Source organism: Cucurbita pepo, chromosome 2 (assembly GCF_057944985.1).
Source record: "Cucurbita pepo subsp. pepo isolate OVF chromosome 2, ASM5794498v1, whole genome shotgun sequence".
Classification (NCBI taxonomy): Eukaryota; Viridiplantae; Streptophyta; class Magnoliopsida; order Cucurbitales; family Cucurbitaceae; genus Cucurbita; species Cucurbita pepo.
The window spans coordinates 7,516,770-7,544,305 of record NC_141799.1 but is presented as its reverse complement, the minus strand read 5'-3'; the positions used below and the strand labels follow the sequence as shown (position 1 = coordinate 7,544,305).

Here is a 27,536-nt window from a genome sequence, read left to right as displayed (position 1 = left end):
TCCAGTTTGCTTTAGGGCTATTAGTTTTTCCATAGATGCTCTACGTTTTTTGGGAGGAATTGGTCCCTCAACTCTCTTTTGAGGTCTTCCCGCGAGTCTATGGTGCACAATCCATTCTCGATGTCTTGCACCTTCGTACGCCACCAAAGTTTGGTGTCGTCTACGAGATACATCGAGGCTACTGTCACCTTTATGTCGTCGGTACAAGCCGGTGTGGCTTTGAAGTACTGTTCGACATCAAAGATGAAGTTCTCCAACTCTTTGGCATTCCGGTTCCCTTTGAAAGATCTAGGGTCTGGGAACTTCAGTTTGTTGGATCCTGTATTAGTTTACCCAGCCGAGACGTTCTCCACGGCTTTCATGGTCACCTCAATTCGGGTGCTCATGACGGACATCTTTTCTTGGATTTCATCGATCGTTGTTTTGAATTTGTCAACTAATCCATTGAACAAACTCATCATTGTATTTTGTAGCACGTCAAACTCTTCGCTACGTCCCTCCTTGTGCGCGACAGAGCTATCGGGGCTACCAGACGGTCTTGGGCTGCTCGTAGGAGCAACTCTTTCTTCGAGTGAGATCACTCGAAACATCAGTTCTGCAATTGGCAACCCATCCAGGCGGTTACCCATTGCGTCGATTTCTACGACTTTTCCACTCAATTCTGTCACCCATGCTTCCAGGAAGCGGATTGTGTCAGGGACTTCTTTGAGGAACAGCATTTCCTCCTCTATTAAAGTAAGCCAATCGGCTTGTGATTTGGGTGTCGACTTTGTCGTTGACATGTTTTCGGTCTTTGCTATTTCACGGAGCTTACAAAGCTCTGATACCACTTGTCACAATTGCACTTTTGAAGGCAGTGGACTTGCGATTGTGCGGCACTCACTTTCCAACGACAAGTGAGCTAAGCCAATTCGTTCTTGCGTCGCCTAAGGCCAAGCGACATATGCTCGAGCCTCTAGCCTCAACTTTAAGATAAGGTTTTAGAAAATGAGGGCAGAGAGAGATTTTCGAAAGAGACGTTATATAAGCAAGCAAGAGAGAAATAACAATGGCTCACAATATATAACCTTGGGTAGGGAGAAGTTGACAACTAGTCGTATCCCTCTATAGTACATTCTGAGGCATTTCATGTCTAGTAGGCCTAGACATGATATTTCTGAAACGTCATACTTCCTAGAAATACAAAAGTAAAACACTAGAATATTGAAAAGACATAAAGGGTTGGGCTTGTCATGGGCATGCGGCCATGGGCAACACGCCTTGAACGAACATGATCGTGACACCAGGCATCCCATCTAGATGAGAAAAACATGGATATCATGATACACCACATGATGGGATGTTACAATTCTTGTTTGTTGTTAATGAAGAATTTGTTTGTTTGAATTATTATAGATTGATTTGTTTGTTTTAACTGTTCTAGTGTCTAGTGTAGCTTTTGAATCAACATTTAGTGTGGCTCGGAGTATTCTTGATTATTATAGGAGTTTTTTTTACCCTTCAAGCACACAAAATTGGATTGATAGAAAATTAGTTTCATTAGATATTTTGTTCTAGACGGGATCGTTTCAAGTTCTAATTTATTTATTATCTCTTTGTTGCAACCCATTGTTATATCACAATTTATATTTTTTTTTTATTTCCAGATAATTTAAGGTTACCGAGCTTTATCAATGTTGCACATAAATAAGTCGTTTTGGACGTGAATAATTTTTTTTTTTAATAATTTTAATTTTTGTTATGCATAATTTCCTTAACTAATTTTTTTTTTTTTTTTTTAATATTGGATCTATCATTGTATTTTTACTTTTTAGAGTAGGAAGTACTAGTATTTAGTTGTTGTTAGTTCTATGTTGAACTATGTTAAGATGTTACAATTCTCACCCGTTATTGATGAAAAATTTGTTTGTTTAAATGACTATAAATTGATTTGTGTTTATTTGTGAACTTTTAATTAGAAGTGTACATAGTCGGGGTTAGGTTGAGTTAGAATTACTCTACAAAATCTTTAAATTTATTGAAAGATCAAATTTTGTGTCTACTCGTGTTATAGAACTCCTAAATAATAAAAAAATATACCGAAAACACTATAACAATCAAAATATTTTGGACAACTCTCGATAAAACTCGATATTTAAAATCATTTACTTTCTCCAATAAAAATGATGGATAAAAAGTAAAAATTCTAAAAAAAAAAAATTCTAGCATTGATTTAAGAATCGTAAAATGAAAACAATTTCTTAAAATTATGGTGGTTTATTAACTTATTCATATTATAAAGCATGCTTTTCAGAAGAATATGATTAGTGGTTTATTTATTCCTGTTATAAACGATGTATTTAAAAATATTATTAAATATTGAGGTATTTAAATATATATATATATATATATATATATATATATATATATATATATATATATATATATATAATAAATTAAATAAAATAATAAAAAGAAAAAAAAAATCTAGATTAGGCCAAACTTCTTAATATATTTTATAAATTTTTGTTCGGTTTGGATCAACTCAAAGTTTCATAAACTCGAAACCAAACTAAATCAATTTAGATTTAGAAAAGAACCCGATAATTTAAATTGAGTCCGAGTTATTAGTTGCCGAATGGAATATACACTCCTGATTGAGTAATTACGAATCTAATGTGTTAAGAATGAGACATAGAATTGGAATTGAAGCTGTGTATTCCCATTCATATTCATAACCTTTTATAAACTACCGACTAATACTTACGAAAAAATATAGACTAATTAAATATTAAAAATAAAATAAAATATAGTATCCATCAAATCATAAATAAAAAAAAAAAAAAAAGAATATTAAAATATAATATTATTGTGTTGGATTATAAAATTTGTGTAGATCAACCCATCCCCTCTAATTTTCCATAGCCAAGAACGTTGAGGCGGAAGAACTTCTACCCTTTACCCTCCTTCCTCTTCGTCTAGTAGCCCCCTTACTACTACGCCCATCGGGGCTGTTTTAGCGATCAGCAACGCCGGCGTTCGATTCACGACCCACCCACAAGCTTCACGCCACCACCCACGCAATCAAACCCCACCTGCCACCCGATTCCTATCAACGGCCAGCTCTCTTCGACGGCGAACCAGTTCTATCACCTCTGTGGTGGCTTGTCCTCGGCAGCGGCGCGCTAATCTCGGCGCCCAGTAGGGAATCGCCGCTTCCGGCACTGATTTTTTCTTTTCTTGGGCTAGTTTCTGAATTTTTCAATCCAACTAAATCTCTGCAAATTTCAATGGGAAGTGGGAGGAAGAAGAAGCGTACCGAGTATTCAGAGCCTTCTTCATCGTCACCGTCCTCTTCAGATAACTCGGACAGCTCTTCTATGCGGTCGCGCCGCCATCGCCGCAGTGGCAGTTCAAGGAGGGAGAAGGACAAGAAGCGAGAGTCGAGGATTAGAGATAGGGAGAGGAAGAGAAAAGATAGGAATAGGGAGAGAGATAGAAAGATGAGAAAGAAGAAATTGAGAAGGGAGGCCAAGAGAAAGAGGGATGATTATGGATCTGAAAGTGATGCTGAGTCCTCACGTTCAGGGAATTCTAGTGACAGCGAGTTTGAGAGACGGAAGTTGAGAACTATTGAGCCTGAAGTGGTTGTACGCGAGCTTCTGAAGGAATTTCCTGATGTTGGGAATGATTTAAAACAGGTATTTTCCTTCAAGTCTTGCTTGCTTTCGTTTTGTTCGGATAATATTTTTCATTTGACATTGTTGTGGGTATGCATTGAATCTTTGAATTCTTGTTGGGAAAGGGAATTTCGTTTGAGTTGGGTGGCTCATTTCAGGTAGGGAGTATGAAACTGAGAAACATATACTGATACCAAAAATAGGAGATGCTCTTGCTTCATTGTTGGATGGGATGGTCTTAAAACTGGTGATTATCCGAGAAAGAGCCAAGAAGAAGTGTTATTTTAGCTGGGAGTTGAAAAGAACTTAATCTTCAGGGTTAATTATGAGTTCTTTTAACCAACCGGATTTGACTATTCTACAAAGAGCATGTCATTTTCTGGAAGGTCATTTCTTAGAAAATGGGAATAGTGAGTCATGGTTCTCTTAAAAAATGAAATTACAGTAGCTTGAGGAACCTTGATAAATGGATGTTCTCTTCAATCTTTGTTCTGAGGTTCGGTTCGGTTCGGTTCAAAAAGTATATGTTCTTCTAGGTTTTAGTTTGATAAGTTGCTCTAAGGGCTCTGGTCTTGGAATACTTTCCTCTCTTTTTCAAACAACCTAGATCATCTTTCTCATAAATGCTTATGTTACCTTGCTCCTTAAGTTATAACTCATTTGGTTTTTTAGGAAGCCTTAATGACCATCATCAAAGCTTCATTCCACTTCCTTAATTTGGGTGATGATGACATAATTTTTCAATCAACTAAATGGTTTAGTTTCCCTTCATTGTTACAATTCCACAAGAAATTTCCTATTTTTCTTTCGAAGTGTTTGCTTTAGAAAAATGGATAAGTATGTAGATACTAGGTAGATATACCAGCACTGCTTGACATAGAATCATAAATTTTTCATTTTCCTAGTCCTCTCCAAGTTTTTATGATTTGAAGTTTTTTGGGACCTGTTATTCAAAAAAGTTATCTGGTCATGGGATAGGGTATAAAATCAAGTAAATTGATTTGATGGTTTAAAAATTTCTCTGGTTAAATATTTAATTTGCTAGTTGATTTATCTACATTCTTGATACTAGCACATATTTTCTATCTATTTTTACTACCCCGCGGCACTCTTATGTCTGATTCTTTTTTTCCTCGGTCTTCTTCATATACAACAGCTTCTAAGAATTATAGATGATATACAAGACATTGGAAACTTATCTGCTGTTTATTTTTACTATCTCTTAATTCTCTTACATTAAATTTAATAATTGTTCTCACTTTTTTTACTTTCGTAATCTTATTCATTAACAGCTTCTCAGTATGATTGATGATGGACAAGCTGTTGATATCAGTGGGATTTCTGAAAGGACTTTGGCCAAGCGTTTAAAGAAGCTGTTCCTTTCATTAAACCTTGAAGAATCTCAAGAGAGGGTATTCCTACTACCTTCCAACGGTCATCCCACTCTAGAAGCTATTGGACCGCTTATTCAAACTCATATGGAACAAAAGAAGAACCAGTTTGACCATTCCGTAACTCCGGATAATAAGTCATCACCACCTTTGAATACAGAAACCACACAATCAAGCAAGGAGAATGTGTCAGATTTAACACACCCAGATGGTGAAGCCACTGGTCCTAAAAGAAGGTAATTATGCTTACTTCCCCGTTTCATTCTATATAGCTTGTAATACCCAATTAGCTTTGAAAAGTGATTGGAAGCATGAATCTGGAATATGAAATGAACCAGTCCTTAACATTTGCATCTTAAAAGTATTTCCATTATTAGTTTTTTTATGTACCTCATGTGGTATGTTTTTTATTTTTGTTTTTTTCTTTTTTTCATAAAAGATGTTTATTGTTATTTCATATGTACCTTGACAAAAAATTGGTAATTCTTTTCCTTAGCTACTTAATCCTATATAGCCGTGCATCAGATTCAGTTACTTTTCCTTCATATTTTGCTTCAGGATGCTTGGCCCTGAAATGCCATCAGCTGAGCTTCTTGCTGCTGCAGCAAAACTAACCGAAGCACAAACTGAGCTTAGGTATTCCACGACATGTTATATATTTTGTTTATTTGATCATGTAATCTTTAGATCCAAATTTTTGTTTAGGATAACGGTGTAGGTACTAGTGAAATAACTTATTTCCATCTCGTCTATATTTTCAGGGAAGTTGAGTTGGAGGAAGACCATGAATTATTTGTTGGGCCTCCACCACCTGCTATGGTTGCAGAAGCTGAAACAGCCAATGAGGCAGAACGATTTGAAGAGGTTTGCTTTTACTTATACTTGATGTAAGATTGGTGGGAAAAAATCGAATAAGAAAAAAAATTCTCAAGTCTAAATCTCCTGATGTTGTATCAAATTTCCAAGATTATTGGAAAAGGAGGACATGCCATATGTTGAGTTGATTGTCAACCCTCTCCTCTGGGGTTAGTTAAATCTCTCTCTTACTCTTGGATTTGGAGTTGAATTAGATTGGTGTATTCAATCCTCATTAATGATAAATCCAGATGGAGGATCAACACTACTAGAGGCGTGAGACAAGCGTGAGACAAGGTGGTCTTATTTCCTTTTTTCTCTTTTTGCTGGTGGTGGACATTCTCACTAGATTGGTCTCGAGAGGGGCGGAGGGCAAGGTTGTTGAGGGTTTTGAGGTGGGTTAGGATAGAGTGCTCCTATCTCACCTTCAACTTGCAAATGACACTATTTTCTTCGGTTATGATAAGGAGGAGTCTTTCCTTGTTTTGAGCCACGTCCTACCTTCTTCAAATCCATGTCAGGCCTTAAGAGGTAAGTGTCAAATCTTTGGTTTAATTATGAGCCAGACAAGTGGGAAAGATGGGCTGGCTGGCTTGGTGGGTTGTGAAATTGACACTTACCCCTCGTCCTATTTAGGTCTCCCTCTTGGCCGTAACCAAAAATGTTTCACCTTTTGGAATTCTATTAGGGAGAAGGTGCAAAAGAGATTGGGTAATTGGAAGAGAAGTTTTTTCTTCAAAGGGGGTAGGTTGACTCTCTTTGTTCTGTTTTGAATGGTATCTCTATCTATTTCGTTTCCTTCTTAGAGCCTTCGGTTATGTCGGTTAGAGCCTTCTTAGAAAATTTGTCTTTTTTCAGAGTTTTGGTTGCCTGTGTGCTAGACATTGAGACCTCCGGGAGGTGATCAAAGAGTTCCTTCTCCATCCTCCGTTTCAAGAGAAGAGGAAGTTCTTGTGGCATGGTGGTGTTTGTGCTTTGTTGTAGGGGTTGTGAGGTGAGAGAAATAGGACCTTTGGAGGAGTTTAGAGCCTAAGTATATTTGGTCTCTCATGAGTTTCTATGTTTCTCTTTGGGCGACGTTGACACGGTTATTTTGTAATTATTCCTTAAATCTCAATAGACGGCATTGGAATCCTTCTTTTAGTGGGTTTGATTTTTTGGTATGCCCGTGTATTCTTTCATTGTTGTGATGCTAATAGGAAGAGGAGTCTTAAGTTTATTTTATTTCCATTGCTACAAGAATGATAAGTTGAAAAGTGAGTTGTTCTACCCAAGGATATCACTTGAAGTTAAAAATCTCTTTATAAAAGGAATAGACCAGCCACATCTAGGTTGGAGGAGGTGCTTTTCAGAGGCAAAGTGTTCTGGGGTATTTAGTCGGGTAAGGAGGTTTGGGAGATTGTTAGATTTAATGCCTCCTTATGTGCATCTGTCAAAAGGCGTTTACGTAATTATGACCTTGGTCAAAAGGCCTTTACGTAAAAGGAATAGACCAGCCACATCTAGGTTGGAGGAGGTGCTTTTCAGAGGCAAAGTGTTCTGGGGTATTTAGTCGGGTAAGGAGGTTTGGGAAATTGTTAGATTTAATGCCTCCTTATGTGCGTCTGTCAAAAGGCCTTTACGTAATTATGACCTTGGTCTTGTTCTTTTGGATTGGAGTTCATTTCTGTAGTTAGTTTTGACTCATTCTTCTTTGCTTTTTTTTCTTTTTTTCTTTTTTTCTTTTTTTTGTATGCCTTTGTATTTTTTTCATTTCTTGTCAAAGAGAAAAAAAAAAAAAAAAAAAAAAACAGATGCACAAGAATTTGATGAAAATGTAATATTTTAACCAATCATATTTCATCTCAGGTTGCAAGAATTATGGATGTTGAGGGAGATAGTCCATATGACATTTTTGGATTGAACCGAAACCTTTCTATTGAAAATATTAAGAAGAGGTATGGTTTTGAGTTATTAATATACTACAACTCTCTCCAAAAAAAAAAAACGGTACTTAAGGCATTCATATATGAACCTATGATTGTTCCTCAATACCCATCCTTTTTAAATAGCGGTTTTTGTTTCATTCTTAGTTTACTATTTCCGAGCACTAGCTTTAGACAATGACTAGAATTTTGTATTTCAAAAAACTCAAACTAATAGGTTTGGGTAAACTTGATCTTTTTAATATATTCTTAGAACTGTTTAATAATTTCTGGTGCATTTTTCTTCAGGTATTGGAAGATGTCACTTTTAGTGCATCCAGACAAATGCTCTCATCCTCAGGCCAACCAAGCTTTTATTAGATTGAATAACGCCTTTAAGGAATTACAAGATCCTGATAAGGTAATTCTTTTCCCCCCAATTGGTTTGAATTTGATTCTGATAATGAGAATTCTTTTAATTGCCCGGTCACTTTTCCTTGTTGAAACCAATATTTAGCTTGTATTTGCAAACTATAATGCTTGTCATGTGAACAGATTTCAAGAGATATAGAATTTTATTCAAAAAAGATAAATTGTAAATTTCGAGTACACTACATTCTTGACATGATGTACAAAAAGAATCTCACCATTTCTTGCATAATATTGATTGGCACTTGTATTCGTGCATGTTTTTGGTCTTCTAACACTGCTTTCTTTTTAAATTTTTCTTGAGTTTTTTTGTTATGGGATTTAGATGGAAAAAAGAATTCTTATGGATTTGAACTATTCTAGAAATTTGATATTTAAGACAAATGAGGATGTATTGTTCTTTATATGAAAATGTTAAATGTTCTCAGAAATATCTGGTTCTCTAAACACAACAAGGAGCTTGGGGTAGGGTAAACAGTTTATCCTCTCCTTTTCTCCTCTTGTCCTTGGTTTCTTAGCCTCCATTCATCACTGGAGTTCTTTTCTTTTCGTCCGTTCAGTTGAGGTTATTAGTTTTCAGTCCAATTTTTTTAAAATTTTCAGTTGATTGGTATTGCTTAGTATCTTTCTCTCATCATGGAAGTCAAGAGTCGTGTTCGTAATATATTTTTCTGTATTTGGAGAGTAAAGGAAGTAATTTTTGTTGAAGATATCACATTTAAACAATTATTCCCTTTATCCCTTTAACATCTCGGTTGATTTGAGAGTTTTTTGTTAGATCTTTTGCATATGCCATTTTTTTTCTAAATTCCTCAAGAAAGATAGAGATATACTTATGTTTATCTAAGTTTAGGCTTCAACAATGATGGTTTCTTGAGAGTGTTGTTTGGCCTCCCACGGGGGTTGGCAGAGACTGTTCCAGTTTGTCCAAATAATTAAGTATGATTAGTTTTTTGGAAGATAAGGAAATTTTTATTGAAATTTGAAAATAAAGTACTTTCTTCAAAGGAGCATCCACAACAGCAGTTGGTTGATGTAATTCCTGAGGACAAGGTGAATTCTTGTTGATGGTATGCTGAGATAGTAAGGACACATTCAAAGGTTGTTGAGGGCAATAACAATTCTGCAGTTTTTTTGAGTAAGCTTCAGATTTCTTTTTCATTTTGGGTCAACAAAGAAAAAGGAATGTAGGAGTTGACTTAGCAAGCTCTTTGTGGTCTCAAGATTTTGTGCGCACAATTTATGGAATGAACATCGAACTCTCGAACATTATTTTGAAGCAATTTTAATCATCAACCCCTTCTTGACTGATAAGGGGCTGTTGAAGTCCACTGGCGATGATTTTGGATTTACCATTGGATGGAAAATGGAAACTAATTTGGGATTATCATTTACAGTTGGAAAATTGATCCGAAGGAAAACATTCTTTACGTAAAGTTATTGAAGGCTATGGTGACCCTTAATCTTCTTGACGGTTTGGCTGCCCGCATTGAAATTGAAAAAAAGATAAAAATAAAAATAATAATAATAATAAAAAAATAAAAAATAAAAAAATTTGTGGTTTTGTAAACACCATGATTATACATCCCTCCAGTAAGTTTCACTCATCAATGAAATTGTCTCTTATAAAAATAAAAAATAAAAAAGAATAAGCCGCGTAATTCCTGCCAGAAGAGAGGTCTTTCTTAATATCTACAAGGGCCATAGAACCCCGTTATCTAAAAACTTTAACTGTTGGCCAATATAATATGAGTGGCTTAAGGTGTATAGACCTTTGGTGACTTCGGAGATGATTAGAGTTAGGTGATTCCAAGTAATGTTTCAGTTATCTTGATTCAAAGCAGTTGTTTTTGCACTAATTCCATGAAAGTTTAATGGTCATTCGTCCACCTATTTAGTCTTTTAGGAACGGTGTTGTTTCTCCTCAAATAGTCTTTCGGTGCATTTCTTTGTCTTTCTTATTGAAGCTTCCTTTAGGTAGTCAAATTCCGCTTTTATGGAGAGCTTGAATCGATTTGTCATGAACTGGTTATTTACAAAGTAAAATATTTTCCAAAGAAGTTAGAGATTTTTCTCCAATACGTACAAGAGCTAATGATGCTTACGCCGCCATATCTAAGAAGTATAAAGTAAAAACTATACCAGAAGATTTGGAAGCAAATTTGGAAGACTTTCCCCAGTTTTCTCAAGTTTCTGAAAATGGTAGCAAAAGTTAATTATGGTCATTTTTTGTATAAGCAGTGTGTTTGTTTTGTTAGGTTTATTTAAAGTTCTTGTTCATGGTTGCTATATGGTTGTGCATCTGTTTTTTTTTTTTTTTCTTTTTTTTTTTTCCCCTCTCTTTGGGAGTATGTATCCCTTAAACTTTTAATCCTTTTCAGTATATCAATGAAAAATTGTTTCTCGTTAAAAAAAAAACAAAAAAACAAATATCTTGTTCCCTAAATGCACAATTGAATAATGAAGGGCCACCAAATATAACAATGAAAAATGTTTCATTAGCTGATGCAGCCAGATGGCTAATTATTTTCAAGTTTATATTCTCACCTGATCACATTGGTAGTTGCATCTGCTTGACTTGAAAAGTCGACCAGCTTCTGATATATATTGTTTTACTTTGCAGCGGAAGGCACTGGATGACAAGATTAAATTCAAGGAGGAACAGGAGCAATTTAAAGTATTTATTTTGATTCAAGTTCTATGTACGTGTAGGGAAGAAATGGTCAAGTTTGAATTTAATATTTTCTACTTTTATAGGTTGAGTTAAGAGGTATGCGTGAGGCTGCAAAATGGAGAAAATCACAAGGTTAGATCATCTGTCTATTCATGTGGCCAATTTTTTCTTGCAAGTTGGGTTCTTCTTTGTTCTTATCCTTCTCTTCTCCTAGTTTTAGGCTATTAGATTGTTTTAATGTGGGAACATGAGTTTCTATTCATGCTATAGGGATAAAACTAAACCATCTTAATTGCAGTTGTCACTAAGAATCTGTAAAGAGTGAGCTTGTTTTTTTGTATGCCCTTTGTATATTCTTTCATTTGTGTTAATGAAAGCTCAGCATATATATATAACAGAGTCTGTAAAGAGGATTGATGAAATAATGCAATTGGTGCATTAGTTTCTATCTAGGTTATCTTCTTTTATTTGCTATTCATGTGCCTGAAAGGAGAGGGAGGGGTATTGGGCTACTTGAAAAAGGTACAAGGGAAATAGAGATTGCAAGTTTCTTTGTGGGGATGGGAATGGAATTGACCGTAGCCCCATCACCACCCTAGAAATTTTAATTAATTTTTAGTATTTGAAAATTTTACCAATTGCTATAAATGAATGTAATGAATAAATGTTCAATATAATAGTACCAATTTTGCAGCTATTCATTAATAAGATACTGTCATTGTTACATCCCGCATTTTTCAACCCTTATCAATAGGGCTGCAATTAAAGCACAAGAAACAAAACCAATTCAGTTTATATATGCAACTCTCTATACCCTCTGATGTACATTTCAGAAGCTTACAGTATGAAAATACAATTTAGAGTTCTAAGCCACATAGCCTTATCGCCCTTCAACTCCAGTATGCACGTTACACCATTCGTACCTTCTAAAAAAAGAGTAGCACACTTATAATTAGGCACCAACTCACTTAGAATTAGTACAGTGTCCAACTTATATGCCTCCTAATGTGATAACTTAGACTCTCAATCATAGTTTACCATCACAAGAATACTATCAATAAGACTCACTCAACTCCTGGGCCAATCAATACTAAATGAGTCTTACATCAGGTTCTACTCAGCTCCCGTGGGTTCATAGTAAGGTTTTCACTCTCTAATATTATCTCATCTGGCTTTTTCGAGCTTATCTCAATGATCCATTATCACTTGGCCTAACTCAATAGTTGGATTTACATCCTTTAGCTCCTTTGACCCTATCTCAATCATTGATGTCAGTTGACCTGTCTCAATGATGGGTATATAGTGTAGCTCTTCTGAGTTATATCTCAATTATCGATGTCTCATGATCTACTCAACGATTGGTTTTTCATCAACCTTTGAGCTCTCAATGATTGGCTTACGCTATCTTGCTCCATCGAGCTTAGACCATTATTGCCATGTGATCCAGCTCTTTTGAGCATGTCTCCGTGGTTGGATTCATTAGAGTTCACATGTTTTAGCTATGCTCTTACTACTTCCCTGCTATCGATTCAAGTTGCAAATAGGTGAGGCGTGAACTTTTGGAATAGTATATTCCAATGCTATATATCACCTCTGGCACATCACACAACTTGTCACTAGAGATTAGTTGACGACTTTTTGGCAGTTCTCATATGTAATAACTATGTGGGGCACAACTCAGCCTGTCAACTATCTCGATATTATGTGGACTTTTGCTCCTCTAAACATTTTTATTGGCAGAGGATAGTTGGAGATCCTCAACAATCCCCACCTAAGAATCTGGTGGCACTACATATCATATGTATCTAGGGCATATCTTAGGTCAACTCTTCCCATATAAATACAAACTCTATCTATCAAGACATTTTACTATTAAAGGTTAACGACACCCTCTAATAGTCCCCGTATTGTACCCCATCAATATAAACATATGGGGAGTAGCCCGTGCCTTTGCCAGCCACACAATGCTATATAGTCTCATTTTCCTCGAGACAAGTTCACTATTAAAGATTGGTTCGCTGACCTCTAATAGATCTCACATAGTAACCTAATAACTGGTCCTATAATCTCCTAATAATAGGGTCTATAATCATGAATTATAGCCTGAGTACTATAATTTGCGTAACTAAAAGCATAACTAAAACCTATCATGATTTTAAAAGTTTACATGTATACTTCATTCAATCATACCCAAATTTTTACATACATACAAGCACTAGTGGGCCTTATCAAGTCAATAGTCAATCGATCTATATATCAAACATACATTCAATCTCATAAAACTCTCACAGTTTAGGAGCACTTCAGTACGCTACCAATAACTAATAGGCTTTCATAAATCGATCTCAATTAATTCAAGCATGTTCGAGTCATAAATCTAATAACAAATCTCAATAAGCTTGATTCAAATAGGAACTTTAAACAGCTATTTACATGTCTACTTCAATTTAACGTACTTTAACACACAACAGTTAACATTGACTGGCTATTACAGTCATCTAGATTAGTTGATGAGTTGTGTTTGCTTTCAGTTCATGCACCTTTGCTGTGGATGCTGTACATGAAAAATTGCAATTAGAAGTTGTTCGTTTTTTGAGGCTGCATGTCTTTATTTAATCTGGTTGGTGAAACTTCTATGTCTGCAGGAATATCAATGGAGGGTGATGATGAACTCCTTGCGAACATGGATGATGAAGTTAAAGTAGAACCAAAAAGAGATGAATGGATGACAAGCCTACCTCCTGAAAGAAAGGTAAGGCATTCCTTTTTTTGTGTTTTTTACTCTGTAGGTGTTAATTCTCTTCTGCTTTACTGTTTCAAATAGTCTACACTTTTTCTCAAGTTGTGTCTCACCATTTTAATTAAGTTGTTCAAACTCTTTTGAATTTGCAACTATTTTGTGATATTTGTAATACTTCAGGAAAATAGTGATTTCTTATTAAACCTTGTAAATTTCTGAAAATGGCTGCTGAGCTGATCCATTTCATTTACTTAATTTCATTTCATTTACTTAACATTAGCATTCGAAGGTTCAAAATCGTTGTTTTGATGTCTTGTAAACTCAAAACCATTAGTTCTGCAGTATGCTCTAACTTGATGAATAGCAAGGTTGCGTTTTAAACTTTATTTCCTTCTCTTCCAGCCTGGCATGACTATGCAATCTTCTAGATTTAGCAAGGGCTCCAAGGAAGGCCGTGGCGACACTAGTGTTTGGACAGATACGCCTTCGGACAGAGCGCAGAAAGCGAAGACAAGGCAAGCATTTGTCACCTTGAAGACTCGAACATTTAGTTCCAATTCTTGTCCATAACAAAATACTAACTAGCGTCGTGTTTGATTGATCAGTTATTTGGAAGCATACAACGAAGCCGCTGCACTTGCTTCAAACGAAGAAGCAAAGAAGAATAGTTCTGAATCCGCTTTAGTCGACAAATATAATCGAGAAAAACGCTCCAAACCGCTCATAGAGAAGCATCGTGAAGGGGGTAGAAGCAGTGGTGGAAAGAAAAAATCAAAGCAGCAGGTGGGAGAGAAAGAAGAAGAGTGGGTGGGAAAACATCCATGGAAGCCTTGGGATCGTGAGAAGGATTTAACTGCTGGTAGGAAGACCATAAATTTCGATCCTGAGAACATGGCTCAAGGCTTAGGCTCCAGGTTTTCTTCAGGAAGCTACCAAAGGAATTTTCTTTAAGATCACTTATGTATCTTTTGCCACTATCTCTTACTATGTACCATGCTTTATTGTACTTAATTTTGCAATAAAACAAATTTCTTATGAGTTCAATTGCGTTCTTACATTAATTTCTCCTTTTTGTGAAGATTAATATTAATTTATATATTTTCTATTTGAAACAACTTGTTTAACAAATTCTAAATAACATTTCAAAATTTTCAGAACTGTTGATGCTTTTTTACATCTAATGAATTTATGTTATTCCTGAAGATTACATTTTTATATTAACTATAGATCAGCCTTTGCGAGGGCCGAGGGGACTTTGAAGAGGGATGATGGACATGTTCAAACTTTTCTTTTTCCATTTTTAAGTTAAAAACACTTTTTAGTAGCCTTCAAACTTTATTACTAGGAAGTCCATGTTAATTTAAAATATACACCAACATAAATATACAATTAAAACCTTCGGTCCTTCCTCGAGGCTTTCACCGCCCCAAATACTTTTTTCTTTCATAGATGTTAAAGTCACACTATACTAAACTAATATTGAACTTCAACTAAAATACCATAAAATTATGAAAACTAATAATAGCCCACTCTATTGGTCATGGTACAACTCTATTGACAAAAAAATGTGTTAATAGGGTGTGCCTTTTAGCACATCAGAACCAATAGCAATGAGTGAACTTACAATATATATATATATATATATATATATATATAGAAAATGGTACAACCAAACAAAATTTTGGAACCAAAAACTGCTTAGACTTTTTATTACCACCACCGCCACTGCCACGTCGTTTCTGCTTCTGTTCGCTCATATCGTTTTGGAACATCTCTCGCATCTCTTCGGATCTTGATTGAGTTCTCTGAGAAGAACTTTTAGTTTTCTGGTTTTGCTTCTTCACAATCTTGCCAGAGTCAAATGCCTTTTTCACAGCCTTTACTGCTTTTGCCCGACGGTAGGCAAGTTTCACAAGTGATAATCCAGACTTGTCTTTCTTATTCTCTCCATCGCCCTGCAGTCAATAAAATTGTGTGACAAGCGACTAAGTTACAATAATGTATGGTGGATCTAAAATTAACTTCCTCACGTGTAGGATATCCTGATCCTTTTACTTTGTTCCCCTTAAATATATTATAATAGAATGGATTAAAAGAATACAGTACTTAAATGTGACAATGGGTAAAAAAAGAAGTCATTTCCCTAGCTGCTTCCAGTTTCCTACGTTTCTTCCTGGGCAAATTTTTCTGCTCAAACCATACATATCATCAAGTACATTATTAGGATTCTACTTGACAAATTTTAAATATTTGAAAGAGCATTAGTTCATGCAATGTTAGAGCACCTCATGCACACGCTTCCTCTTTTCTTTCATCCTAAGATCTTCAGCATGTTGAGCACTTAAGACCTCATTCCTAGAAGTCTTTCCCTTTTCCGAAGATACCTAATTGAGGAAAAAATAGAAAAAGCACAAAGCACAATGTTGCATACTAAAATTTGCAAAAAGGGGAGGGATCCAAATGATCATAAAGGCAAGCTGAAGCTTAAAAGCCGAAGTCCATATCACACGATCAGGAAAATCCAAACCTTTGTTATAGAAATTGGGATTTCTTTAGCATATACAGAAACAAGAACTTACCTTAGCTGCTTTCGCTACAAGCTTTTTCTCCTTTTCAGTTATAAACCAAGTCTTTTTAGGGCGAGAAAAAATTTCTTCCTGATGAACAATCATGTTTTCTGCCTGAGTACACAAAGAAAGAAAATAACAACCAGAGTTAATGAGAACTTCCAGTATAAGTTCTTATAAAAAAAAGTTCCAGTAAAATTAGAGTTTGTGTTGTTACACTGCAATATATGATGCTTTGGAAAAACTGGCAACTCATAATACAACTTGGAAGATAAAAACAGAGACGAAAGTATGAGTAAAATTACCTTGACAAAAAATGTCTTAAAAAAAAAACTAATTCACAAGAAACAAGCCAGTTAGCAATAAACACGAAAAAATAGCCTGAAAAAGGAGGAAACAAAAGCAGCTGAAGAATTGCTGTGTACCACTGATCCTAACAGTACAATGAAAAGGGTTGGTTACATCTAAATAATTCATTTTGTTCCATAATTTCTCTCCCCTTGTCGAATAAAAAGCAAACCAGAGAACGTATTGGTTAAAGTTTTCACAACAAGATAAATACAACTAACCATTACAATATACTAGTAAATGCAAAGAGAGACAAATGACCACAGCCTAAAGGCCTCGCAAACCCTCAGAAAAAAGAGATGCAAACAAGGTATTAGATATTGTAGATATTGTAGATTCCCCTTTATTTTCCTCAATTAATGGGTTGTATATCTATAATCTATGTTACCCTATTTTCTTGTACATTTATTTCTCTTCATTTCTTTGCAGATCATCTTCCTGCCAACCAGAGTGAAAAATAAATAAAGATGGAAGTTATTTAATCTATATACAATACGGTTCAGCCCTAAACTGGAATAAAGTTTTGGCCTACAGATGGAAGTTATTTAATCTATATACAATATAATTCAGCCCTAAATTCCATCGAAGACAACAATTTATTCTCTGAAAATATTTTGGACAAAGATTACTCCTCCTTTACCGACTAGTTTTCTATGGGTGGAAGAAAAAGATGTCATGATCAGCTAAGATAATCTATATGGAGTATTGAATATGTGAAGAAAAGAAAGGAAAATTTTAAAAGGTTGTGGGAGCTAGTCAACCTTATTTCTGAAGTTAATGAGAAGCTTGGCGAAAGCTTCTTCTGTAAAGGTAAGGAATGTCTCGCTTTCTTGGTTTTCATGGGATATTAAAAAAAACGAGACACCCAAAGCTAATGTCGATTTTGGAGGTTTCTGGCTTTAAAAATGAAGTTCAGGCTTCTCATTGGGAGTGTTAAAAAAAATGCATGTTCGGGAATCTCTGATGTCAGTTCGGTAAAAATTTGAATGTGGTTTTGATTTTGATTTGGATTTTGTGTGTGTGTGGATAGGATACATAAGCCATTCATTGATGTATGAAATATATACAAAATAAAGTCCTATCAGAGATAATATCTTTTTTATAAAGAAAACACCTCCATTAAGATAGGAAAGTTGATATCCTATAATTACAAAATGGAGGTGAAAGATGACTCCAAGATAAAACAAGATATGAAGTAGATTCGATTAGTGTGAATGTTTTGTTGCTTGTCTGAGAGGATATGAGCATTCCTTCCAACCACAAATTTCAGAACAAAGCGTGTAGGAAGTTGCACCACAAGATCTTATTTCCTTTCTTAAAAGGGTGGAAAGAAGGGATAATTTAAGAAGAGTAAAGATGTCTCTGGGCCCTGAAAGCTTGCTAGAAAGAAAAAATCCAAAAAGATGAAGCATAGATACAGTTGCTGAAGAGATGAATCTAACTCATTCAACCCAGTCAAGCTCATCATGACTTTTCAGTTACTTTCTGAAGGCCAGATGCTTTGAGAAAATCAGGTTTGATTTTGGGTAATGTTTTATTTAAATGGTAGTAGTTCGAAGGGGTAGTTATAACGTCCAAAAAACGTGGTCCATAATTTTTAGGGCCTACGAGAAAACACTACTTTGAATAGATTCCAGATAGCTTAACATAACCAATCCCTCAGGCTACCGTGAGAGTACTAGTACGGTAGGCTATGGGTAATGTAGGAGAGATTCTATGCTATTAGTTTGGAGTATTTTGATAATCAAGGAGTGTTAGGGACCTTACAAGGCTATTGTTATTTTGTAATTTTCCTTTGATATATTATTTTTTAATGAAAAAATCAAACTTTCATCGAGAACAATACACGGCATACAAAAAAGAAGCCCACAAAAAAAGGGAGACAATATAAAAAGGGGCTTCAATCAAGAAGATGAGACCTAACGAATATAGTTAGAAAAAAACTCCAACAATGAAGTCCAACGAGAAACATAGAATATAACAAGAAACCACATGTCACTAAAAGATCCCTCCCACCCCTTAAAGATTCTATTATTACTCACTCCATTGACTCCACAAAATAGCACAAACCCCAGCCTGCCACAAATATATTTATATCGCAGTGTTGTTAGTATCTTATGGTTTAGCTACCAGGTCACAAAAGATTCCTCTTAAAAGGCAGTAACTTTCAATTTTATTTTCCCAACTTGATGGAAGTAATAAGAATTTAATGTAAAAAAAACTCATAACAACATGCAATGTTCAAATGCCTTGAACACTCACTATGGCTTTCAAAAGAGATCTGTCGCAGTCAGTCACAAAAGTAACGGCATATCCTTCTCTACCAGCTCTTGCAGTACGACCAACTCGATGAACATAGCTGCAAAAAGAATGAAAGTGAAGAATGTAATCAATTCTATTAATCATATGTAATAAATAAAGGAAAGTTCAGTTACTTATTAAACAGGAAAAAAAATCATATATAATAAATAAATAACGGTTGACGCATGCCTTATCATAAATTTATATGGGGTTGATTCTTTGATCAAGGAATCATGAATTTGTCATAAAAGAAGCCTAAAATTTGGTGCATATAATACAATCAAGGAAAATTGTAAATTCGAATTTTCTAAAAGTGTAATACTAACAAATAAATAAATAAATAAAATCTGAAATTAAAAAGTTATTTGAAGAGTAAAAGGAAATGAAGCATAAAGAGTAAGGGGAAAAAATCAGACATTCCCTTCATATAAGAATCCTAGATGCTACGGTCGTACTTCTTCAATCGTGTGGTGTCGTGATCTTGACACGCTTACGACAAGCCTTAAGGGAGAACTCAAGCCTCATTCACATTTTTCACTCGGCTTTGCGGCTTCGTCGGACCTCAAGCAAGATTTTTCTTTGCCACCAAACATCACTTGAGCGGAATCCAAGCTTGTTCGGCAACACACGCCGTCTGCACAGGCATGTTAAATCGTCTATGGCACAATCGACTTGCCTGTACGCTAGGCTAAGTCATTCGGCTCAACCTGGGGTATCATCGGTCATCGCAACTCACTCGGTCATGTCATCGAGAAAGGGCCCACGTGTCGTTCATAACATCGAGACATATCGAACATTCATCCATTCGAGTTCTATCGAGGCATTGGCCCTCCCGTACCCATGACATGTCATTTATGGATCCCGTACTGGATAGCAGGTGCATAATTCAACCTCCGACACATGGGTTGGGCACAATATCGGCACACCCGTGCCGCTTGGTACTGTCCTTAAAAGACCCATTTCAAAGGAAGTCATCGGAGACACTCGTCTCAGAACACTCGCCCTCATTGTGACACACATACGTGCCACAGAGTAACTCGCTTAGGTCACAGGGCCCACGGGTGGTGGAAAGCTGACATCATGCCTCCCCCTATAATACATTTTGAGGCATTTCCAAATTGGTGGGTGTAGACATGATTTAGGTCACATGGCCCAGGGGTGGTGGAGAACGAACCTACAGTGTCGTGGAGCATCCATCTAGTCAATTGACACCAAATTTAGTGAGCTTTCATATTTTATATGGACGGACTTAACTCCAGAACCGCATGTCTAAATTTCCTTCGGAACCCCGACTTTCAAGGTTAAGGCCTGGGACCCTACCCGACCCTTCAACAAGCCTATCTGTGACGCTCATGTCTACTGGTTGCCCATATCTTACTTATGTCTCATTTCTTCTTTAATGCACACATTATATGGTATGTTGGATGATGCACTATCCTCCTTAGTCGCATCATGACATTCTTCTAGGTTCATAGCATGGTTGTGACACTTGAAGACTAGGAAGTCAACAAGACACATGGGCATGAATCATATGCAGAATACCAACACAACAAGGGTACCAGACTGATTGCTCCATAAAGAAAAACAATTAAATAAATGTGTTCTTTTTTTCTTTTCTTTTCTTTTTTTCTTTTTTTTTTTTTTTTTTTTTTTTAATGAGAAACATTCAACCAATATGAAATATACAGCATAAATGTGGTTTAAAATTAAATCAAAAGTGAATATTCCATAAAGAGAAAATAAGGATGTGATGCCAATAAAAGTAAATAAGGTCGCAGGTGACAAATAACACAAATCAGAACCCAATATCTACCTGGTGAGATCACGAGGACATGCAAAGTTTATAACAGTTTGAACACCAATAATACCTCAGCATTTCAATCGCAGCATAAATTGCCACAAAAGTATCAGTAAAATTAATGTAGCTGATTTTTCCTCAACTATATTGTATATCTATAGATCAAAAAACAAACAAAATTAAAAATGAGTTGTCACCCGAGCAGTCACATCAGTAGCTATAAGAAAATCACTTGCTGTTTCCTGAAGAGTTCCAAGGCCTTACATAAGACCATCAAAATAATGATCCGAGAGGGGAACACTGAGGATCCTGATTTAATGATTCCAAAATTATACATATTAACAAGAAAATCACTCACATCAAGACGCTGAACTTGGGTAAGGTTACCATGAAGCTCGGCGGCTTTAAGGCCAGCTAAGCCAAATAAAATCTTTAGTCTATGAGCTGCCTGTTTGGTTCCACTAAGGGTCCAAAGAAAAAACTGATTTAGTTAAAATTCTCAAGCAATACAGAAAACAAAATAATAAAACAAAAGGAATGATAAAGTTAAAATTCTCGAGCTTTTAAGAGTCTGAAAAATGGACCCTGTCAGATATATTACTTAGTAAATGAATTAGATGCATCCCTCCCACTAAAAGAATCCAATAACAAAGTTGAGCAAGAGCTCATGAACTTATTGCATTCCAGTACCTAAATATAATAACTCTAGAAGTAAATGTCTTAGAGCACAGAGCAAGGAGGACAGCTTCCTGGTTCACTTCACGCATTCTACGTAACCTGACCACCCTGCAAGTGGAATACACATTCTTGATAACTAAAAAGTCACCTAACAGATAAAAGACTTTCAGCTTAATATATGACTTATTTACAAAAATAAGTAAATTAATTAATTCCAGATGAGAAGTCAAGTTGGAAATTACTCTTCTGTCAACGTTTTTGGCCGCTTGGTAGCTGGGTCAGCTGAGAGGCGCAAAGGTTTAGTCAATGAAAGCTTGATGAGCTCATCAACTTCTTCTGTCATAGTAGCAGAGAACAACATTGTCTGCCTCCTTTTTGGACAAAAGCGAACCTTTAAAAATGAAGATCAAGAATTCTTTATACCAAACAGGAAATAGACGTAGTAAAGATTCATACAATTTCCATCATAAAAAGTGCACCAAGTGGCCCAAATATACCAATTCACGAATTTCAGCACTAAATCCAAGTTCCAAAAGACGATCTGCCTCATCAAGTATTAAAACGGCTAAATCATCCAAATCCACAGACATGGAATTGCGTAGATGATCAATCATGCGTCCTGGAGTGGCCACAACCACATCTGGCATTGATCTTAAGGCAGCCTCTTGCTCCTGAACAAAATTAAATTAATAAAATAACCTTATACCAAATAAATGAGAGCAAAATCAAACATATTTCTAGGAAAAAGAAGCCAACAATCCTGCAATAATGCATTTTGATTCTTTAATAAACCCTCACATTTATGATGAAACAGAACCTTGATATATTATGTGAAGTACATACCGGATTTTTTTTTAAATACATTACAATATAGGATACCAGGTAAATGTTCAAACTTCTGCATTATTGAAATAAAATCACCAACGTACAATAGGTCGTACCTTTCTTGAAAGCCCTCCAACAATCAGGCAACATCTGATATCAGTAAACTGAGCAAATTTCTATCATACTGTGAACTCTGAATGAAAAACAAAGCGAAGTATCCTTATTTTTGTTTAATATTAACATGAATATGTAAAGGAGGAACGTATATAACTAATAGATCTTTTAAAGCATGTTTTGGTGTTTCTTTGGGCACTAATGTTAGAAGAATTTGATTAGGTCAAAATAGTTAGAGTATTTGTAGGGATCTATTTAAATATTTTTTAAATTTGTTTATTTGTTTCCGATAGTTTCTATTTATGGTTATTTGTAAGGGCTATAAAAAGCCAAGTTCAGTATTCAATAATATCATCACCTCAAACTTCAATTGTTTATGTTTCTGGCTTAGTTATGTCAAAACCTAACAATTGGTATCAGAGCCGCAATTTTAGAGTGATCAAATAGAGCGTATGAGTGAAGATAAAACTTTAGCGAAGATCCCTCACTTCGATGATCACTATGATCATTGGAGTGAGCTGATGGAAAATTTGCTCAGAGCAAAGGGTGTATGGAGTGTGGTGAAGATTGGTTTCTCAGAACCCGAGGAAGGAAGAATTCTGACTGAGGAACAAAAGGGCCACCTTGATGATGCTAGACTCAAAGATTACCAAGTAAAGCATTAACTCTTCCAGGCAATTGTTCGTACGGTCTTTGAACAAATCTTGGATCGTCGCACAGCCAAGATTGTTTGGAACTCAATGAAAATTTGGCAGAAACCAAAAAGTGAAGAAATTTCTTCTTAATGCATTAAGAAGAGAATTTGAGATCCAAGAGATAAAGAATGATGAAAGTATCACAGATTATTTTGCAAAGAGTGATGATAATCTCCAACAAGAGAGAATTTGAGATCCAAGAGATAAAGAATGATGAAAGTATCACAGATTATTTTACAAGAGTGATGATAATCTCCAACAAGATGAGAAGCAATGGAGAAGATATGCCAGACAAGAAAATTGTAGAAAAAATTCTGCGTACCCTGACTGAAAAATTTACTTATGTTGTAGTATCCATTGAGGAATCCAAAGATACTGATAACATGTCCATTGATGAATTACAAAGTTCATTAGTGGTGCATGAACAAAAATTTCGAAGATCCAGCATTAATAGAGAGGAGCAAGTTCTAAAAGTCGAAGGACGAACGAAAATAAGTAACAGAGGAAGAGGAACTTACAGGGGCAGAGGACGCGGAAGAGGAAGATCAACTTTCAACAAAGCAACTGTTGAATGTTATAGGTGTCATGACTTAGGTCATTTTCAATATGAATGTCCAAAGTTGAATAAGAAATTGAATTACGCAGAGCTGGAAGAAGAGGATGAAATGTTGTTAATGGCTCATATGGAAAGACATGAAGCAAAAAGGAGTGATGCTTGGTTCTTAGATTCTAGTTGCTCAAACCATATGTGTGCAAGTGAAGGTATGTTTTCCAGCTAAGACAAGACATTTTCCCACATTGAAAGGGTGCCGTGAAATTAACTTTGCATGGGGTTCGTTGCACTATTAGTAATGTGTATTGGGTACCTGAACTCAAAAATAATCTCTTGAGCGTTGGACAACTACAAGAAAAAGGAGTAGCAGTATTATTTAAAGATATGTAGCCTTTATCATCCACAAAAAGGAAAAATAGCAGAGTCAATTATGAGTGCAAATCAGCAGTTTATTTTGGGTACTGAACCATCTACCACAACAAATGAAGAAAAATGCCTCCAAGTTTCAAATACGGATCAGTCAACACTTTGGCACCATCGATATGGTCATCTCGGCTACAAAAGCTTGTGCACCTTGAAACACAAAAACATGGTGAAAGGCTTGCCGCAAATTGGAGCTCCAAACACCACCTGTGAGGCATGTATGAAAGGCCAGCAACATCGGACTCCATTTCCAAAAATGGGTAAATGGAGAGCAACGGAAAAATTGGACCGGGGAAAAACATTGAATTGATAAGAACACAGCTGAAGGAGGAAGAATCACAAAGGAAACGACTGAACCGGTTGCTGAAACAATTGAACCAGTTGCTGAAAACTGTTGCACCAGATTTGACAATATGGGAGGGGAGAAATCGACATCCACCTATATGGTTAGCAGATTCCGGTGAAGGCTATGAGAAAAAAGGAAGTGAGGAGATGGTGTACAAACTCCAAAAGGCTCTCTACGGACTAAAACAAACACCTAGAACCTGGTTTAGTCGAATAGAATCCTACTTCATCAAGGAAGGATTCAAAAGCAGTTCCAGTGAGCAAACTCTCTTCATCAAGAGGAAGGGAGGTAAAATTCTTATTGTAAGCATTTATGTTGATGATCTTTTATTTACCGGAGACGATGAAGAATTATTGGAGGAGTTTAAACGTTTCATGAAGAAAGAGTTTGATATGACTGACTTAGGTCAGATGATATTTTTTCTTGGAATAGAGAAAATTGGCCAAGATAAAAATGGTGCAAAAGTAGATTTAACTTTGTATAAACAAATAGTGGGATGTCTGATGTATCTCACAGCTACTCGTCTTGATCTCATGTTTGCTGTAAGTTTGATAAGTCGTTTCATGGCATGTCCAACACAACAATATTTTACAGCAGCTAAAAGGGTTTTAAGATACTTGAAAGGTACGATAGATTATGGTGTATTTTATAGAAAGGGAGGAGTTAGTGATTTAAATGAATTTACTGATAGTGACTATGCCGGAGACATGGAAGATAGCAAGAGTACTTCAAGCTATGTGTTTATGATGAGTGGAGGAGCAGTAGCTTGGTCTTCTCGTAAGCAGCCTATAGTCACCTTATCAACCACGGAAGCTGAGTTTGTTGCTGCTAGTGCCGGTGCATGTCAAGCTGTTTGGATGAGGAGGCTACTCAAAGAGATTGGTCACTCTCAAATAGAAGGAACAAAGCTAATGTGTGATAATACTTCAACTATTAAGCTATCCAAAAATCCAATTCTACATGGACGTTCCAAACACATAAGAGTAAGATTTCACTTTCTTAGAGATCTTACAAAAGAAGGAACTGTTAATTTATTATTTTGTGGTACCGAAATCAACTTGCTGATTTGTTGACAAAGCCTTTAAAATTAGAAGCATTTCGGAAGTTGCGTGAAGAACTTGAAGAGTTTTTATAACTTGAACTAATTCTTAACCGGGAAGAATAGGTTAAGAATAAGTTAAAGGAGGGATGGTTAGAAGAATTTGATTAGGTAAAATAGTTAAGAGTATTTTTAGGGATCTATTTAAATATTTTTCATATTCGTTTAGGTTAGTTTCTATTTATGGTTATTTGTAAGGCTATAAGAGTCAGGTTCGTATTCAATAATATCACTTAATTGTTTAGGTTTCTCGCTTGGCTAAATGAAATGTATCTTTCATATTAGAAAAAATTAGTGGTTGGAGAATTTGATAAACAGAAAGAATGAAAAAATTAGTGGTTGGAGAGTTTGATAAAAAGAAAGAAAATTTCATCGAATGAATGAAATAAACAGAAAAGCAAAAAAAAAAAAAAAAAAATGATGGTAAGTAATCGCAAAGATTCCTACAAGGAGCGTTTTATAGAAACTGCAAAGTCAATAATGTTGCAGGACGCCTAGGGAAGTCTGTTTTTGCCATTTGTATAAAATATGGGTTTTAAGGTTTCGAGGGAAACCTTTGGTTCTTGTTGATTGAGGCTGGGCATGAGGTCAGTGAAGTTTGAAGCTTCTGTTTGAGTTTTTTTTTAGAACTGCAAGTCAAAGGATTTCCACTCTCCTTCAGCTTTTCCCAAAGGGCGGTTCATATTCAATATTGTGGTATTACAATGCAGGCGGATGTTCATATTCTCTGTAGGGATTTTCTAGAGTTTTTCCAATCTAGGCAGATAGTTTACGTGGCTGCTTCAAGATTCTCGAAGAACTAAAAATGAGCATTTCTTAAAAATAAAAATAAATAAAAAAATCCAAGATTTGTCACAACAGATACTTAATATTACTGAACTTTCCCTCGAAATATATGTAAAGTGAAGTTAAAATGACACTTAAATTGGTTGATTACATGAAAACATGCGAGGAAAGATACTTAATATTTAAAACCGTACTTACTGGATTAGCCAATTCTCTAGCAGGAGTTAGGATTAGAACTCTTATTTGCCCGATCACGTTTTGGCCGATAGAGTAGCCTCTCCAAAGTAGGCAGGGAGAAGGCTGCAGTCTGACAGAAAAGGACAAGGTCAATAGCAATACTGGGGGCCTTCGCACTTATTTTCCATATCATTCTGTAGTTCTCCAGCTTTTACAGAACTTCTGCAATAGTTCATAAAGCAAAATCCCCAAAAGCCAAAACTATCGTTCTATTCCAAAAACTCTAATTCTGGCAGTTGATTGCAAAGAAAGCTCAAGACAAATCCCTACCTTTCCAGAACCAGTAATTGCACTTCCCCATATATCACCTCCAGTGAATGCCAACGGTATACAAGCCGCCTACCCAACAAGATTAGTAAGAAAATCAAATTCAGATTATAGAAAACAAAGACATAAAAACAAAAATCATAAAACCAAAAACTAGCAAAAGAAACCTGAATTGGCGTCGGCTTTGCATATCCCAAAGCCTCACATGCTTGAATCAGTGGGCGCGACAAGTTGAGCTCCATGAACGAATTCGCATGAAAGGAAGCCCCATCAGAAGGCACAAAAAACGACTTACTCTCAGCAGCATTACTAGTTCCATCATCGTCATCTTCCGGTTTATAATCTTCCTAAAAATCAAAACGCAAGAATTAGCGAAGCCAGAAAACAACCAACCGACACAAAAGAGATAGGGCCACAGAGTCACTTGTCTGTCAGATTCTGATTCCGAACTTTCATCATCATCAGCGGCGGTAGGAGTGAAGCTTGCGGAGCGCTTCTGAAGCAATTTGGAGATTTTGAAATCAACAGAAGTAGTGCTTCTACGGGCATGTTCATCAGCCACAGACTCGGAGTAGGAAGCCAAATCCCAAGGAGACTCAGTGCGGCGGCGAGAGATTGGTTCATCTTCCGCCTCATCTTCTCCTCCTCGTTCCTTTCCTTGTTCGTCGTCGTCGTCTTCTTCTTGCTCTTCAGCTTCAGAATGGTCGAATTCTTCGCCACTGGGAGGATGGAATACAAAACTGGGAGCCATGGCGACCTTCGCTCTCCAACAAGTTGGTAAATTCGTTATACAGAGGAGGGTTTTAGCGAATGGGTTTAGGGTTATAAAATGAATTTATTTCAGGCG

The 27,536-nt window shown here is 36.0% G+C and overlaps 2 protein-coding genes across 8 annotated transcripts; one reads left to right on the top strand and one right to left on the bottom strand.

Moving 5' to 3' along the window:
• The first annotated feature begins 2,878 nt into the window (after positions 1–2,878).
• On the top strand, positions 2,879–14,696 carry LOC111784590 (DNAJ heat shock N-terminal domain-containing protein). The gene is made up of 11 exons (XM_087121068.1): positions 2,879–3,680; positions 4,952–5,286; positions 5,609–5,686; positions 5,812–5,914; positions 7,754–7,842; positions 8,119–8,230; positions 10,862–10,915; positions 10,996–11,044; positions 13,558–13,664; positions 14,055–14,167; positions 14,258–14,696. Exons 1-11 carry the CDS (start codon positions 3,270–3,272, stop codon positions 14,601–14,603), a joined length of 1,797 nt encoding a protein of 598 aa, XP_086977194.1. The 5' UTR covers positions 2,879–3,269; the 3' UTR covers positions 14,604–14,696.
• A 462-nt stretch (positions 14,697–15,158) lies between these two features.
• On the bottom strand, positions 15,159–27,527 carry LOC111784586 (DEAD-box ATP-dependent RNA helicase 28-like). Of its 7 annotated transcripts, XM_087121071.1 has the most exons (12): positions 27,114–27,527; positions 26,857–27,036; positions 26,693–26,761; positions 26,384–26,485; positions 21,842–22,015; positions 21,587–21,735; positions 21,357–21,452; positions 18,830–18,926; positions 16,232–16,333; positions 15,938–16,036; positions 15,759–15,839; positions 15,476–15,607 (listed from the first exon to the last, which is right to left on the bottom strand). In XM_087121071.1, the coding sequence occupies exons 1-11, from the start codon at positions 27,438–27,440 to the stop codon at positions 15,759–15,761; spliced, it is 1,476 nt and encodes a 491-aa protein (XP_086977197.1). In that variant the 5' UTR covers positions 27,441–27,527; the 3' UTR covers positions 15,476–15,607. The 7 variants fall into 7 exon arrangements, 3 of the variants coding, with proteins under 3 accessions (XP_086977195.1, XP_086977196.1, XP_086977197.1); XM_087121069.1 differs by lacking the exon at positions 15,759–15,839 and having other exon boundaries at positions 15,159–15,607; XR_015419747.1 differs by lacking the exons at positions 15,476–15,607; positions 15,759–15,839; positions 15,938–16,036 and adding exons at positions 20,864–20,908; positions 21,025–21,127.
• Between the last annotated feature and the right edge of the window lie 9 nt (positions 27,528–27,536).